Raw genomic sequence first — 17545 nt, 5'->3', positions numbered from 1 at the left:
AGTGGGAATCCTGGGGCTGTGACAGGAGGGTGTGACAGGAGGGTGTGACACGAGGGTGTGACACGAGGGTCTGACACGAGGGTCTGACACGAGGGTCTGACACGAGGGTGTGACATGGAGCTGAGGTGACACGGAGCTGAGGTGACACGCTTTGTTTCTGTTCCAGGAGCAGGAGCTGAAGGATGCTGGGCGGGAGGAGAACTGCCTGAGCCTGCAGCATGCCAGCGTGTGCCCCCGGGCGCTGCAGCACGGCCAGGTAACACACAGCTGTGCCCAGCTGTGCCCCTGAGCACTGCAGCACGGCCAGGTAACACACAGCTGTGCCCAGGTGTGCCCCTGAGCACTGCAGCACGGCCAGGTAACACACAGCTGTGCCCAGCTGTGCCCCTGAGCACTGCAGCACGGCCAGGTAACACACAGCTGTGCCCAGCTGTGCCCCCGGGCGCTGCAGCACGGCCAGGTAACACACAGCTGTGCCCAGCTGTGCCCAGCTGTGCCCCTGAGCACTGCAGCATGACCAGGTAACACACAGCTGTGCCCAGCTGTGCCCAGGTGTGCCCCTGAGCACTGCAGCATGGCCAGGTAACACACAGCTGTGCCCAGGTGTGCCCAGCTGTGCCCCTGAGCACTGCAGCATGGCCAGGTAACACACAGCTGTGCCCAGCTGTGCCCAGGTGTGCCCCTGAGCACTGCAGCACGGCCAGGTAACACACAGCTGTGCCCAGGTGTGCCCAGCTGTGCCCCGAGCGCTGCAGCACGGCCCAGGTGTGCCCAGGTGTGCCCCTGCAGTTTGGCCATGACCTGTTTGTGTTTGCAATAATTCCCTACAGTTTGGCCATGACCCTTTTTGTGTTTGCAGTAATTCCCTGCAGTTTGGCAATGACCTGTTTGTATTTGCAGTAATTCCCTGCAGTTTGGCAATAATTCCCTGCAGTTTGGCCATGGCCTGTTTGTGTTTGCAGTAATTCCTTGCAGCTTGGCCATGGCCTGTTCGTGTTTGCAGTAATTCCCTGCAGTTTGGCAATAATTCCCTGCAGTTTGGCCATGACCTGTTTGTGTTTGCAATAATTCCTTGCAGCTTGGCCATGGCCTGTTTGTGTTTGCAATAATTCCCTGCATTTTGGCAGTGACCCTGTTTGTATTTGCAGTAATTCCCTGCAGCTTGGCCATGACCTGTTTGTGTTTGCAATAATTCCCTGCAGTTTGGCAGTGACCTGTTTGTTCTGGCAATAATTCCCTGCAGTTTGGCAATAATTCCTTGCAGCTTGGCCATGGCCTGTTTGTGTTTGCAATAATTCCCTGCAGCTTGGCCATGGCCTGTTTGTTTTCCCAGGTACAATCAGACTATGACCACCTTTGGGAAACCCTGCTCAGAGTGACCAAAGGACGAGATTTGGCTGTGGGGGGAGAACACCAGCTCCAAGCCAAGCTGGAGAACCTAGAGCAGGTCCTAAAGGTGGGTGTAACCCCAAATCCCATCAGTGCATCCTTCCCCTGCTCCCCATGGTCCCTGGTGCTCAGCACTGCACACCCAGCACTGGATGCCCCTCTCAGTTTGGGTCAGGGTGGGAAATGAGGATCCCAGGCACTGGCAGGGTCTCAGCACAGGGGCACCCAGAGCCCTTTATCTGCCATTTATCAGCACTTGCATCAACACTGCACCGCAGTTACTTCAGTCAAAATGAGCAAGGGAGGATGAGAGCATGAAAACCTGCCCAGATGTTTCACTCCAGAGAGCTGTGTCTGCCACTCCAGCTGGCTGCAAACATTCCTGTGGCCTCTGCATTCTGCACCTCTTCAGGAGCTCTCCTTTGCTGAGGGGGAATCCTCTGGTGGGTGCAGAGATCCTGGCTGCTCGTGGCCAGAGCTCAGAGCTGTTCTCCCCGAGCAGAGCCCCAGGGAGCTGCAGAGCCCCAGGGAGCTGCAGAGCCCCAGGGAGCTGCAGAGCCCCAGAGCTCCCTTGAGCCCTGAGCCATGCCCAGAGGTGCAGCCCCTGGTGTTTCAGGAGTGTCCTCAGGAATCAGTGCTCAGCAGAAATGTTCTGTGGTAGCTTGTGTGAAACAGCGAGAGCTCAGCAGTGCCAAAATCGCTGTACCAATCTGAGACTGATCTCGATGGAGTGAAATGCGAGTTTCTTCCTGATAATTTAAATCATGAGGAAGAACCGTTGGTAAAATGGGTGATGTTCATTCGGGTGAGATGAGAATCAGAGCCAAGAGTTCTCCTTGGTTGGTATAAACCACTGAGAGCAGACATTCCCTGTGCACTTCTGCACAGTATGCAGTGCAGAAATGGCCACAGGCAAACATCAAATCCTCCCAAAACTCCCAGGAAACAAACCATGGCTGAGGGTGAAAACTTACACCGTGGGAAATGTTGTTGTTGTTTATAATCAAACAAAAAGTGAATAAATCCCAAGCAGAGGCCAAATTCTGCTTCTTTTGCAGACATGTGCAGGCTGAGGGTTCAGCCCCCTGGCTGTGGGCAGTGTGCAGGGAACAGCAGCTCACTGCAGCCTAGAAATGAGCTTGATACAGCTCTCTCCTGCAGACAATAAGAGATATTTTGGGCTGTTCTCTCCCATTTTCTCCGTGCATTTGTTTTCCCAAGTGCTGATTTCTCACAGGTTTGTGTGCAATAACTCAGTGCTGCAGATAAGGCATTGTGCCTCTGCTCAGACACTATTGTGGGAATAGTATGTAATTTGGAAAATAAAAATCTTTAATACCAGGTTCACCAGGGAGGAGATCAGAATCTAGAAAGAGATCTTTCTTAACTCCCATTTAATATGAGGCTGTTTGAAAGCTACAGGGACGCTGGGGAGTAATATGAACCTGTAATGAGAAAGATTTCTATCTGCAGAGGGTGTCCTGGCACTGTGCAGCCTGTGCTGCCCCCAGGAGCCTTGCCCACATTGCTGAGAGTCATTAGCATCCAACACCCCCCACAACTTCTGGGAGTTTGGGCTGCTGGGAAGGAGGAAAGTTTGACAAGAAAGTCTCACAGATATGGGTGCTTATAGGGATGGAAGCACGTTTTGATATAGAAGAAAAGAATTGCTGAGCCAGTCTCACTGGATAACCAAGGAGGCAAAGGGTGTGTGAGTTAGAAGGGGTTTTTATGGCTTAGAGCAAAGGATAAACCCACCCCAAACAAGAAGATGTTTTTACCAAGCAGGAAGAGAGCACAGGCAAACAAGGCAGCAAAGCTGCAAGTAGAAAAAAGGGCTCAGAATTTTCCACTGCAAGAAAACTGAAAAACAACTTCTAGCTCAAACAGTAATGTACTGACTGTTAGTGATTGGAGAACAGTAACATGAATATAGTATTTATGATAGGCTATAGGTAATAGTTAAGGTATAGATTGGTTCTACTGTATGAAGATGCTCAGCAAAGAAAAGTCTAGAATGCATTGTAACCAAAAGTAAAATATATCATGCAATGTAACCAAAAGTAAAATATATCATGCAATGTAACCAAAACCAAAGGGTGTCCAGGCCTGGCTGCAGCTGGAGCTGACAGCTGTGGGCACAGCTCTGTCACCCACAGCCCTGGACTGCTGGAATGTCTTGGATACAATAAACTGCATTTGGAGAGCTGCCTGGAGCCCCACATCCCTCATTTTGGCTCTTACAGTGTGGTCCCTTTTGCCCAAGCCCACCTGGTCAGCTCTGTTCTGTCTCACTTTCTGCAGACCAGAGGCAGAGATCAGCCAAGCTGCTCCTTTGGGTCAGCATTGGCAAAGCAGGCACAGCAGCATAAGGGGATAAGCAGATAAAGGGGAATTGGGGAGGGAATGTTGGTCCAGGCTCCAGTTTGTCAGCACAATGCTCCCTAAAATGTGTGCCTGCTGGGTGGGATGGCTCCTGCTCACTGGGCACCTTGGCAGGGGCACAGCCTGGGTCCTGCTCACCTGGGCACCCCTGTCAGTGTCACTGCCTGGGTCCTGGCAGTGTCAGAGCATGGCAGCGTCATGGATTTGGGTCCTGGCAGGGCTGATGTCCACGTGCCTGAGTTCCCTGACCAAACCCCAGCCCCTCCAGGTTTCCTGCTGCCTCTCAGGTGCCAGGCAGGTGTGTGTGGGCAGCAGTGCACCCCTGGCCTGGCAGCCCGTGTGGCTGCAGCTGGGGCTGTCCCCGGGGGCTGTCCCCGAGGGCTGTTCCTGTGGGCTGTCCCCTGGGGGCTGTCCCCAAGGGCTGTCCCTGGGGACTGTCCCCTCCTCCTCCTCCTCCTCCTCCTCACAGCACATGCGAGAGGCTGCGGAGCGGCGGCAACAGCTGGAGCTGGAGCATGAGCAAGCACTGGCTGTCCTCAACGCCAAACAGCAGGAGATTGAGCTGCTGCAGAAGGTACAGGGATGGGATGGGATGGGATGGGATGGGATGGGATGGGATGGGATGGGATGGGATGGGATGGGATGGGATGGGATGGGATGGGACAAGGATGGGACTGGGACAGGACAGGCTGGAGATTGAGCTGCTGCAGAAGGTACCAGGATGGGACAGGGATGGGGATGGGACTGGGGCAGGGGTGGAACAGGGACAGGTGGGAATGGAGCTCCTGCAGAAGGTACCTGGGGATGGGACTGGGACAGGCAGGTGGGAGCAGGAGCTGCAGGGACAGGGGTCCCTGGTGGGATCCCCTGCACTGAAGGCACTCCCAGGCAGCTGCTCCCTGCCCTGGGGTGTTCCAGGCCCTGGAACAAGAGGGTGCCCTGTGCTCCTGGGCTGCTCCTGGAGCCCACTGGGGCTGAGCTTTTCTGTTCCCACGGGGACAGCAGTGGCACGATCCCATGGGCTTCCTTTGCATTTCCATTGCTCCCCTCCGTGTTTGGCTTGGTAGCACTTGTGCATTCCTTAACAGTCACAAAGGAGCCCAGTTCTCATCTCCTGACACTCCCAACCCGAGGTCTGTGCCGTTTCCAGTGTGCTGGTGGTGCTCTCACTGACACATCCATGGTCGGTGGGATTTCTTTGGCCTCCTCCCCCAGACATGCAATTCTTGCTGCCTTTCCCCAGTAAATCAGGAAAAAGGAAGTCTTGTCAAGGTCCTGGCACATCACCGTTATTTTCCTTTTCAAGAATGTGTCACATTTGTGTGGCAGGGGTTTGGTGTGCAGCCAGCACCAGCCCTGCTCAGAAAGTGAACAGTTCCTTAAACACCTCACTTCAAGGGCATTCTCTAATTCACAAATCACTTCAAGACTTCTTTTTTTCACACTGCAATTTCTCAGTATTCATTATAATACAAAAACCATGATGCTGATTTTCAGTTTTGCCAAAGTCACTTAAAGATCCATTTGTATCAGTGCTAATGTTGATTTTTCCAATTGCTGGACTAGATTAAAACACAAATAATGCTGCTAATGATAATTTGGTAGAGAATTGGCAAGGAGGGACCTTCTCAGCAGAATAAAAGATGCATCTAACATAGATGCTTGAAATAGAATGCTGTAGTTGACCAAATGAAATCTTCCAGTTAATTTTCTTTTAGTCTTTCTCAATAAGTGTACTTAGGCACACTGCAAAATGCCATTTCTAGTTATATTCAGCTGTTATTATTAGAACTGCCTCATACATTTTGGACTTAAAATTTCCTGGCAAAGGAAAGAAATCAAAGGAAGATACAGCATTTCTTGCTAATTTTTGTTACATTCTTCTAATAAATCCTGCTTTGGACTGGCAGCACAAATCTGTGTGCTCCTCTTTGAGCTGCACTGACAGGCACCAGGCACAGCCCAGGCTGAGCTGGATCTGCTGTTCCACCCAGTGCAACAAGCTCAAGATAAATATTTCAAATGAATCTGTTATCTAAGGAGCTGAAACACATCACTGCCAGCTTCAACAGGGGCTGCTGCTCCCATTTCACCCAGGGCTGGCCTCCCAATGGACCCAGGATGTGCTAAATTCTTCCGTCCCTTTTGGTTTGTTTGTTTGGAGGGGTCTTTACTGTAAGAATTGTTTCCAGAGGGCACTGGGGAGTCTGGGCAGTGAGGGTGGCATTTCTCAGCACACCTGGGCACCTTTTAGAGGCTGATGAGGCACCAAACTGCACCTCAGAGCAGAGCCACTCCTGCTACAGCCCCTGCCTCTGCTGCCACATTCTGAATGGAAATAAAACTCCATTCTGTGTTTAACACCTGCACAGGCTGATCAGATTCTCAGCCCAGAGGGAAGAACACAAGGTTGTTTGTGCTGATGGGGACTCGGCCTTTCTCTTGAAGCAAACCTTAACGCAGGGCAGTGTGATGGTGAGGAGAGAGAAGTGTTGGTGCAGGCTGTGTCATCATCTACCAGAGCTCAGCTCAGCTTTATTGAATGTGTCCCGAGGGGTGCTCCAGGCGCGCTGGCACCGCTGGCACCGCTGGCACCGCTGGCACCTCGTCCCTTGTCAGCAGAGGCACTGCAGGGCAGGGCAGGGGCGCCTGGGGTTGGGCTGTGCTTGGGGTTGAGGGTTTGGGGTTGAGGGTTTGGGGTTGAGGGTTTGGGGTTGTGGCTTTGGTCTGTAGTTTCGCTCTGTGGGTTTGGGTTTGTGGATGTGGAGTTGTGGGTTTGGTCTGTGGTTTTGGTCTGTGGGTTTGGGTTTGTGGATTTGGGTCCGTGTTTTTTGTCTGTGGGTTTGGGTTTCTGGATTTGGGTTTGTGGTTTGATCTGTGGATTTGTGTTTGTGGGTTTGTGTTTGTGGGTTTGGGTTTGAGGGTTTGGGTTTCTGGATTTGAGATTGAGGATTTGGGTTTGTGTTTGTGGGTTTGTGTTTGTGGGTTTGTGTTTGTGGTTTGGTGTGTGGATTTGGGTTTGAGCATTTGGGTTTGTGGGTTTGTGTTTGTGGGTTTGGGTTTGTGGATTTGGGTTTGTGGGTTTGGGTTTCTGGATTTGTGTTTGTGGGTTTGTGTTTGTGGTTTGGTGTGTGGATCTGGGTTTGTGGGTTTGGGTTTGTGGATCTGGGTTTGTGGTTTGGTGTGTGGATCTGGGTTTGTGGGTTTGTGTTTGTGGGTTTGTGTTTGTGGATTTGGGTTTGTGGGTTTGTGTTTGTGGGTTTGTGTTTGTGGTTTGCTGTGTGGATCTGGGTTTGTGGGTTTGTGTTTCTGGGACTGGGTCCATGGTTTGGTGGTGACTTTATGGCCTGACCCCGGTCCCCCTGAAGGATTTGGGAGCCCTGAGCCTGCAGTTAAACAGAGCTGTGTCCATGTCCATGGAATCGCACAGCCCGTGGGGTTTATCCTCCTCTCAACAGGAGGGTTTATGGCTTTTCTCTGGTGAGGAATGTGCAGAATGAATGACACTGTGGGTAACAAATCTGTGCTCATCTTGGGCCAGCTTCAATGAAGGAGACAGGGAAAACTCAAATAGAAATAAAATTAAGATAACCCAAGTTACTGAGTGCTATTCCTCTGGTTTTAAGGTTTAGACTTTTGCCAACCAAAATTTGATAACTGAACAAAATTCCCTTTCTGCCCTTATTTATTCCCTCTTTTTGTCTTTGACCCAGTTGATTGGCCCTGAAGTGTTGCTCTCCTCTTTAAACAGCCTGGCTGGTGGTTGCCTTTTTTTGTGAGCTGCTTACTCTGGTGAAAAATCTGTTGCTCCATTGAAAGAATGAGTTTCATTTTTGTGCTGCCCTCTCCCAGCTGCCCTGGGAGGGTTGAGCCCTGCAGTGTGCACAGCAAATCTGCATTTCAGCTGGGCTCAAGCTGCATTCCAGCTGGGCTCACTCTGCATTTCAGCTGGGCTCAAGCTGCATTCCAGCTGGGCTCACTCTGCATTCCAGCTGGGCTCAAGCTGCATTCCAGCTGGGCTCAAGCTGCATTCCAGCTGGGCTCAAGCTGCATTCCAGCTGGGCTCACTCTGCATTCCAGCTGGGCTCACTCTGCATTCCAGCTGGGCTCACTCTGCATTCCAGCTGGGCTCAAGCTGCATTTCAGCTGGGCTCACTCTGCATTTCAGCTGGGCTCAAGCTGCATTCCAGCTGGGCTCACTCTGCATTTCAGCTGGGCTCACTCTGCATTCCAGCTGGGCTCACTCTGCATTCCAGCTGGGCTCAAGCTGCATTTCAGCTGGGCTCAAGCTGCATTCCAGCTGGGCTCACTCTGCATTCCAGCTGGGCTCAAGCTGCATTCCAGCTGGGCTCACTCTGCATTCCAGCTGGGCTCACTCTGCATTCCAGCTGGGCTCACTCTGCATTCCAGCTGGGCTCAAGCTGCATTTCAGCTGGGCTCACTCTGCATTCCAGCTGGGCTCAAGCTGCATTCCAGCTGGGCTCACTCTGCATTTCAGCTGGGCTCACTCTGCATTCCAGCTGGGCTCACTCTGCATTCCAGCTGGGCTCAAGCTGCATTTCAGCTGGGCTCAAGCTGCATTTCAGCTGGGCTCAAGCTGCATTTCAGCTGGGCTCAAGCTGCATTCCAGCTGGGCTCACTCTGCATTCCAGCTGGGCTCACTCTGCATTCCAGCTGGACTTGGGGGGCTCAGGGAGGGCTGGGGGTGGATGTGGCACCCTGGGGAGCGTCTGGTGCTGCTCCAGCACTGCAGATCCCCTGCCCTGAGAGCCAGGCCCCCACAATGAACACCCTGGGAGCCTGGAGAGCATGTGGTGCTGCTCCAGCACTGCAGATCCCCTGCCCTGAGAGCCAGGCCCCCACAATGAACACCCTGGGAGCCCGGCAGTGCCCAGCAGAGCTGGCCCTGCTGCTGGCAGCTGGCTCAGGCTGAGCTGCTGCTGCTGCTGTGCTCACAGCAGAGTGTGTGGCGTGACTCATTCATTCTCCCTCTTCCTCCCTTTCCCTCTCTTGTCCTGTTTCCTCTCCCACAACCCCAGGCTCAGGTTGAAGCTAAGAAGGAACATGAAGGAGCAGTTCAGTTGCTAGAGGTAAGATCCCCTGGGCTCCCTTCTGAACGGGGTGATTTACAGAATCATCACTTGTGAGCATTTCAAGGAATATGTAGGCAAAGAGGGTTTTTTTTTTTTCCTCTTCTGCTATAATTGCATCCTTATAATTATAAGATTTATAATTCAGTTAGGAGAGCATTAGGCTGAGCTGTTGGAAGTGATGTATGTTTCTCTTTTGGTACCATTTTTTGTAAAATACTATTAAAGGGAGTGATTAATGATGAGAACTTTGATTTATTAGGCTGGAAATACAGCAGCAAATACCAATCAGTTACCTAGGGTTCCTAATTAAATACTGTCTAATAAACATAAAGCAACGTGTCAAAGAAGCAGAAACTGTGAACCTAATGAAAGAACTGAGGTACTTCAGAAACCTTCAAAGGGTGTGCTGGAAAGAAAACACTTCATTTTCTGCCTGAGGAAAGGGCATTGCATGGTTCCAAGTGTTAATGTACATATCCTAAAGAACGTGCAAAATATGATAGATAATAGCACGTGCATTGGCAATATTTCATTTAGAAATTTTATCTAAAGCAATTTCCAGTCTTTTTACCTTCCTACAGAATTTCTGTATGTACTTGCTGGCTGTGCCTCAGTGAAAGGTGGATTATTCCTGGTGCATTGATCAACTTTAAAAAACTAAATTAAAGCAATTGTTCATTATTACCTATAAAAGTTAATATTCCCACAGGGTGTGTTTTACTCGTAGGCTTTCATTAGCATCATTTAGATTCAGTTTGTTTTGGCTCCCAGACTATAAGCTGAAGTTTTTATTTAATGCCTGGTGCAAAGTGTTTGATACAGGAAAGCAGAAACAAGAAAGCAGGAGATTATTTAACCCCTCAAGCTGAGCACAGTTCTGATTTAGCTGATTTGTCTGCAACCTCTGATTTGCATAACCCCAACCAGATTTCCAAAGCTTTTGCTTTTTATTGCCACCAGCACGTTATTTGTTAGCATTTTGTTTTGTGTGCCTGTTGCAGTTTCAGATCATTTTATTTTGTGTGCCTGTTGCAGTTTCAGATCATTTTGTTTTGTGTGCCTGTTGCAGTTTCAGATCATTTTATTTTGTGTGCCTGTTGCAGTTTCAGATCATTTTATTTTGTGTGCCTGTTGCAGTTTCAGATCATTTTGTTTTGTGTGCCTGTTGCAGTTTCAGATCATTTTATTTTGTGTGCCTGTTGCAGTTTCAGATCAGCAGCAGTGTTGATTTCTGGAGTGCTGTTTGTGTTGATGCATGTTTTTACACGTGTAGCTGTTCTGAGAGACTGCTTTGAAATAGAAAGAAATTGCCCAGAACTGTTTTTATTTCTTTGCTTATTTCTCATCTCTTTGTTCCCTGTGTCTTGTTTGGGATTCATTGCTTTGCCCTCACCCAGAACACCCTGGACAGCATGCAGGTATTTCAGGGCACCGATTCTCCTTTCCCTGTCCTGAACCCTGCACTTCTCCCTTGGATGGGAACCAGAGCCCTGCCTGGCCCTGCATGGACGTGTGCTGGAACCACTGCTATGCAAGCATGCTTTGCATTATTGCCTGGCTCCAGATCATCCAAATCAGGGCCCTTTTTGTGCAAGGAATGGACCTGGGCGTGCTTTAGCCAGAGCTCATCCTGGTTTGCAGGCAGTTCCTCACCAGCAGGAAGGGTTTGGTGCTTTCCTCAAGGCTGTGACCTTGTGCATTTTGTCTGAATTCAGATTGTTCTTTGCTAATGCAGGGACTGTTTTGGGTGATATTTGCTTCCTGAGGCTGATGTGAATTCAGACTTTTCTTTGCTCAAAACCACAGCGAAAAAATGAAAGACAAAAACCCCAAGCATTTCATGTTTGTGTAAAACTCCCACAATTTGGGAGTGATCCTTGCTGTTCTTGGTTTCATAATCAATCAGATGGACACCCTGAGATTTCTTTTGCAGAAATAAATTAATTTGTGTGTTATGAACGCAAGGAAATTATATCTTTAAAATTGACTCTAACTTTAAAAAAATATTTGTTAGAAGAAAAAGAACAAACAGTGCCACCTTGTATAGTAGAACATTTGGATTTTTGGGTTCTTCTGGGTGCTGTCAGCATTTTCCTTCAGCTAGGATCTCTTTATAGGTGCTGTGTAATACAGGTTGTTTTCTTGATCTATAAAATGTTCAGGTTTTTTGCACGAACAGGGAATGTTTTTTCCTTTAGAAAGCCAAAGCTCTTAGTTCAGCTGAAGGAGTTTAATTGCTATCCAGACTTGCTTTGTTAGTACAGCTGCTGAGCTAAGCACCAGAGGGGTTTAATGCAGGAAGGTGATGTTTGCTCAGCACAGAGCACCAGCCTGGGATGGATACATTATTATAGCTTTAATTTAGCTGCTGTGTGAGTGTGCAGGTCTGGATAAAGGGGCTTCCATGCTGTAGTGGCTTCACTGCTTTTGGTGTGTTTGGAGTCAGACCTGGAGAAAGCCCCAGAGCTCCCCATGTCCTTGGTCCCTGCCTTCAGCCAGGGAGGGACCCCCAGAGCTGGGGGGCTGTGTGTCCCAAAATCCCAGAGCTGGGGGCTGTGTGTCCCAAAATCCCAGAGCTGGGGGCTGTGTGTCCCAAAATCCCGGAGCTGGGGGCTGTGTGTCCCAAATCCCCATCCTGGGGGGCTGTGTGTCCCAAATCCCCATCCCCAATCCCCATCCTGGGGGGCTGTGTGTCCTGAATCCCCATCCTGGGGGGCTGTTCATCCCAAATCCCCATCCTGGGGTGCTCTGTGCCCAAAATCCCCACCCTGAGGGACTCTGTATCCCCAATCCCCATCCTGGGGGGCTGTGTGTCCCCAGTCCCCATCCCCACCCTGGGGGCTGTGTGTCCCCAGTCCTGTCTCTCCCTGGCCGTGTCCCAGTTCTGCCCAGCCTGTCTGAGCCGTGCCTGCTGTCCCAGGCCAAGGTGCGGGAGCTGGAGCAGAAATGCCGGACGCAGAGCGAGCAGTTTAAGCTGCTGTCGCGGGAGCTGGAGCGGTTCCGGCAGCAGGCGGGCACCATCGAGCTCCTGGGCACCTCCTCCTCCTCCTCCTCCTCCTCGCTGGCCCCCCCGGGGCCCCCCGGGAAATCCTTGGCCCAGCTGATGAACGGCATCGCCACCTCCATTGGCAAAGGTAAGGAGCAGGGCAGGGGGGCCTGGGATGGACGGACAGACAGACAGAGGCCTGGGACGGACAGACAGACAGACAGAGGCCTGGGACGGACGGACAGACAGACAGAGGCCTGGGACGGACGGACAGACAGACAGACAGACAGACAGAGGCCTGGGACGGACAGACAGACAGACAGACAGAGGCCTGGGACAGACGGACAGACAGACAGAGCCCTGGGACGGACGGACAGACAGAGAGACAGAGCACTGGGATGGACAGACATACAGACAGAGGCCTGGGATGGACGGACAGACAGACAGACAGAGCCCTGGGACAGACAGACAGACAGACAGAGCCCTGGGATGGACGGACAGACAGACAGAGCCCTGGGACGGACAGACAGAGCACTGGGCCCTGGGACGGACAGACAGAGCACAGAGCCCCAGGACAGACGGACAGACAGAGCACAGAGCCCTGGTGACACCTTCACCTTTCAGAGTTCTCTTGGGTGACACCTTCACCTTTCCCAGCGTCTCTGCCTCCACTGAGCCTGTTCCAGTCTCAGCTGGGCGCTGCTGTTGATGCCTGCACTTTGAGCTCTCACATTTCCAGATTCTGCACTGCCTTGGTTTAGAACTCTGAACTCCATACAAAGTGTCAGCAGCTCTCCTCACTGCTCAGGCACACAGAACAATCCTTTACTCTCCTCAGGCACACAGAACAATCCTCTTCCAGCCCCAGAACCAAGGACAGCTTGGTTCTGTCCTTCTCCAGCCCCAAAAAGTGCAATCAGCAGGGAATGGAGGGGAGCAACCTGGGAGGGTGGGACTGCACAACCTGGAGCTGGAATTGGACAATGAACCCAGTATGGAAATGGACCAAAACTGATGAAAGTGTGAAAACTCGTGAGCATTGTCCATCCTGGCTCCATCCTGGCTCCATCCTGGCTCCATCCTGGCTCCATCCTGGGTGTAGCCCTGGCTGGATTCTTGCACTGCCCAAGGTGCATCCTTTGAAGGCCCTTTAATAAATCCCTGCTTTATTCCTTTATTCCTTTATCTCTGTCCAGCCTCTGCCCCAGCTCAGCCTCTCCAGACTTCACTGCGAGCAAAGTTCTCTCTAATTGTTGTTGAGTGTAGTGACAGGACACCTGTTCAGAGTTAAAATTGCCTGTTCTCCAGGTAAAAATGCACCTGTGTGCATGTCCAGGCTTTGCTGGGAGCCCTTCCCTGTCCCAGGCACAGGAGCAGCTGTGCTCTTCTGCTTCAGGAGGAGTTAATGGGGAAAGAAAGCACAGAGACCCCACACGCTGCATTGGCCATTACATTAAAATACCATTTAAATAGAGCTGGGCAGAAAATGCAGTATTTTGACAGACTTGAAAATGGCTTGGGCTCAGTTTCATCTGTGCAACAGAAACGATGCACTTCTCCATAAAAATTTGAAAGTAAAACTTTCGAAAAAGCAGAAAATAGTCTGGAGAGAAATGGAGAACATAACGCAATAAAAAAAAAATCATATCTGTATTGATGTTCTTAGACTTGCAGTCCCCAGCAGAGCCAGCAGTGAGTGTTTACCCAGATCTGTGCTGAACTTTCACCAGGCCATCTCCTGTTGCCAGAGGCAACAGCTCCAGGTGCAGAGCTCTGTAAACCATCCATTATTCATAGGAAAGGGACAAAGAGCAGGCAGCAGTTACCTGAGGACACCTAAAAACAGCTTCCATGTCAATCACACGTTACATTGTGTTATTCCATGTGAATCACTGGTTAAATGCTGTGTTACTCCATGTGAATCAATCACACGTGTGATTGTGTGTTATTCCATGTCAATCACAGGTTAAATTGTGTGCTATTCCATGTCAATCACAGGTTAAATTGTGTGTTATTCCATGTCAATCACAGGTTAAACTGTGTGCTATTCCATGTCAATCACAGGTTAAATTGTGTGCTATTCCATGTCAATCACAGGTTAAACTGTGTGCTATTCCATGTCAATCACAGGTTAAATTGTGTGCTATTCCATGTCAATCACAGGTTAAACTGTGTGCTATTCCATGTCAATCACACGTGTGATTGTGTGTTATTCCATGTCAATCACAGGTTAAATTGTGTGTTATTCCATGTCAATCGCATGTGTGATTGTGTGCTATTCCATGTCAATCACACGTGTGATTGTGTGTTATTCCATGTAAATTGCAGGTTAAATTGTGTGTTATTCCATGTCAGTCACAGGTTAAATTGTGTGCTATTCCATGTCAGTCACAGGTTAAATTGTGTGCTATTCCATGTCAATCACACGTGTGATTGTGTGTTATTCCATGTCAATCACACATGTGATTGTGTGTTATTCCATGTCAATCACAGGTTAAATTGTGTGCTATTCCATGTCAATCACAACAGGTTTAATTGTGTGTTATTCCATGTAAATCTCAGGTTTAACTGTGTTTTATTCCATGTCAGTCACAGGTTAAATTGTGTGTTATTCCATGTCAGTCACAGGTTTATTTGTGTGTTATTCCATGTGAATCACACGTTTATTTGTGTGTTATTCCATGTAAATCACAGGTTTAGCTGTGTGCTATTCCATGTGAATCACACAACAATTAATTTAAAAGGAGAGGTAATAGGTATTGAGCTATCCTTGAGGCAGGAGTGGAGGTCCAGCCTGCATCACTGAGGTTGATTTAATGAAAAATGGAAATCAGCTGAGCATCTTTTAGGTGCTCAGTCAAACTCTCCAAGCTGATTTATTCTTATGCTAATGGAAAACCTTTTTAAAACCTTCCAAAGGTGCCAAACTGAGCTCTCCCTGTACCCTTGAGTAAAAGCACAGCCAGGTCTGCACCCAGGGCATTCCAGGGCCTTCCTCCCTGAACCCTCTCTCCCAACCCATTGGTTTCTGTGGGATTTGGAATTCAGGGCCTGCAGCTCTTGTGCCTGACCATCAGAACTGCTTGGACAGCACCGATCCTCCCTGTGAATGCACTTTATTGGTGACAATAAAGCCATGTTTGAGCCAGGGGCAGGATTTCTAATTGCTGAAATCAGCCCTTCCTCAGGAATGGCGGCAGAGTACAGCAAGTTCCTCAAACCAGAAGTGAAATTATTTTTATTATGTCTGAGGAAGAAAGAACACAAGAGGGAACACAGGGAGAGCTTTAAAGCAAAGCAAAGGATGGAAATGAGATCAGTTTATGACCAGCTGCTTTGCCTTAATTGGTGATGTCTGAATGTATCAGGAAATGAAATAAACCCAGCCAGGATGGATTAGAGCATAAAAAGTTCACTTTAAATCTACAATAATGTCACAATCAGATATAGAAGCCTTAAGATTTATTATTCATCAGTTAAGAGGCTCATTTAAATGGTCTTTCTAGATAATTTAGGTAGTCCATATGGAATCTGCAATTGCAATAAATAAAATGGAGAGTCTAATTGTAATGCAAGCATGGACAGATTTCATTCTCCTGAAACATTTAAATTAGATCTGGTGCTCTTTCTTTTCCTTGATAGGGTGTTCTTCAGACTTCCTTAACAAACAGTTGTCAGTCAGGAAAATAAAGGCCATTTTAAGCACATATAGATTTAAAGACTTAATGGACAAATTCCTGTGGCTTTATAGGGTTCTTCTCTAGTATTCAAAGGGCACAGAGATCTGCTCTTCCCTCTTGCTGTTGGATATTCAGTGCCTCTGCTGGGCAGGGAGGGGTCTGTGTGCAGTTATTCATGTGAATCCCACATTGCATTGTGTGTCATTCCATGTGAATCACAGGTTGTGTTATTCCCTGTCAGTCACAAGTTTAACTGTGTGTCATTCCATGTGAATCACAAGTTTAGTTGTGGTTATTCCCTGTGTGTGTTATTCCCTGTGAATCACACTTTATATTGTGTTATTCCATGTCAATCACAAGTTAACTTGTGTGCTATTCCATGTCAATCACAGGTTAAATTGTGTGCTATTCCATGTAAGTCACAGGTTAACTTGTGTGCTATTCCATGTCAATCACAGGTTAAACTGTGTGCTATTCCATGTCAGTCACAGGTTAAATTGTGTGTTATTCCATGTAAGTCACAGGTTAAATTGTGTGCTATTCCATGTCAATCACAGGTTAAACTGTGTGCTATTCCATGTCAATCACAGGTTAAATTGTGTTATTCCATGTCAATCACAGGTTAAACTGTGTGCTATTCCATGTCAGTCACGTTAGATTGTGTTATTCCATGTCAGTCACAGGTTAACTTGTGTGCTATTCCATGTAAGTCACAGGTTAAATTGTGTGTTATTCCATGTCAATCACAGGTTAAATTGTGTGTTATTCCATGTCAATCACAGGTTAAATTGTGTGTTATTCCATGTCAGTCACAGGTTAAACTGTGTGCTATTCCATGTCAGTCACGTTAGATTGTGTTATTCCATGTCAGTCACAGGTTAACTTGTGTGCTATTCCATGTCAGTCACAGGTTAAATTGTGTGTTATTCCATGTCAATCACAGGTTAAATTGTGTGCTATTCCATGTGAATCACAGGTTAACTTGTGTGCTATCCCATGTCAATCACAGGTTAAACTGTGTGCTATTCCATGTAAGTCACAGGTTAACTTGTGTGCTATCCCATGTCAGTCACAGGTTAAATTGTGTGCTATTCCATGTGAATCACAGGTTAACTTGTGTGCTATCCCATGTCAATCACAGGTTAAACTGTGTGCTATTCCATGTCAATCACAGGTTAACTTGTGTGCTATCCCATGTAAGTCACAGGTTAAACTGTGTGCTATTCCATGTCAATCACAGGTTAAACTGTGTGCTATCCCATGTAAGTCACAGGTTAAATTGGGTGCTATCCCATGTCAATCACAGGTTAAATTGGGTGCTATCCCATGTCAATCACAGGTTAAACTGTGTGCTATCCCATGTCAATCACAGGTTAAATTGGGTGCTATCCCATGTAAGTCACAGGTTAAACTGTGTGCTATCCCATGTCAATCACAGGTTAAACTGTGTGCTATCCCATGTCAATCACAGGTTAAACTGTGTGCTATCCCATGTCAATCACAGGTTAAATTGGGTGCTATCCCATGTCAATCACAGGTTAAATTGGGTGCTATCCCATGTGAGGGGTGTGATCAGCATCACCCAGGCTGGATCAGGTCCATTTCTCTTGCAGAGAAACCATGGTCAGGTCGTTCTCATGACTTCAGCACCAACCATTGAGATCAGGCCTTTGTCAGTAATGATGCAGGGTACAGCAGGCTCTTCAAGGCAGAGGTGAATTCCCTGGGGCCAGGGATGTGCCCTCAGAGCCCCCACACTCCTTTCTCTCCTTAAAGGACCCAGGGTAGATGTTCTGTACCTTATTTCCCAGGTGAAAGAACCAGACCCACATCTCCCAGCCCCTGATATTCCTGGGGTTCCTGATAACGTCTGTTCCTGTGCTGGTTGTTGTCCTGTGTGGCTGCAGAGCAGGGGCTGCACTGCCCTAGGACCTTCCTGGAGCCTTCCTGGAACCTTCCTCCACATTGGGTACCCAGTGCCAGCAGTTTGAAAACAAGGCCTGGAGGGTGCA

General features: G+C 48.7%; 1 protein-coding gene across 7 annotated transcripts in view; it reads left to right on the top strand.

Annotated features, from left to right (window-relative positions):
• RIMBP2 (RIMS binding protein 2) overlaps positions 1-17545 on the top strand; it is a 90003-nt gene that overhangs the window by 42768 nt on the left and 29690 nt on the right. For 5 of the 7 annotated variants that reach the window (XM_066562247.1, XM_066562249.1, XM_066562251.1 and 2 more), the window contains 5 exons: positions 167-256; positions 1334-1456; positions 4244-4348; positions 8814-8864; positions 11788-12001. In XM_066562247.1, the coding sequence (XP_066418344.1) occupies positions 4247-4348; positions 8814-8864; positions 11788-12001 (367 nt within the window). In that variant the 5' untranslated portion in view covers positions 167-256; positions 1334-1456; positions 4244-4246. Of the gene's footprint in view, positions 1-166; positions 257-440; positions 461-1333; positions 1457-4243; positions 4349-4471; positions 4488-8813; positions 8865-10264; positions 10286-11787; positions 12002-17545 lie in introns of those variants that run through there. The other 2 variants (XM_066562246.1, XM_066562248.1) reach the window with 2 other exon arrangements.

This window comes from Molothrus aeneus, chromosome 18 (assembly GCF_037042795.1).
Source record: "Molothrus aeneus isolate 106 chromosome 18, BPBGC_Maene_1.0, whole genome shotgun sequence".
NCBI classification, from domain to species: Eukaryota; Metazoa; Chordata; class Aves; order Passeriformes; family Icteridae; genus Molothrus; species Molothrus aeneus.
The sequence above is the reverse complement of the archived record's forward strand: the minus strand, read 5'-3'. Positions and strand labels throughout refer to the sequence as shown.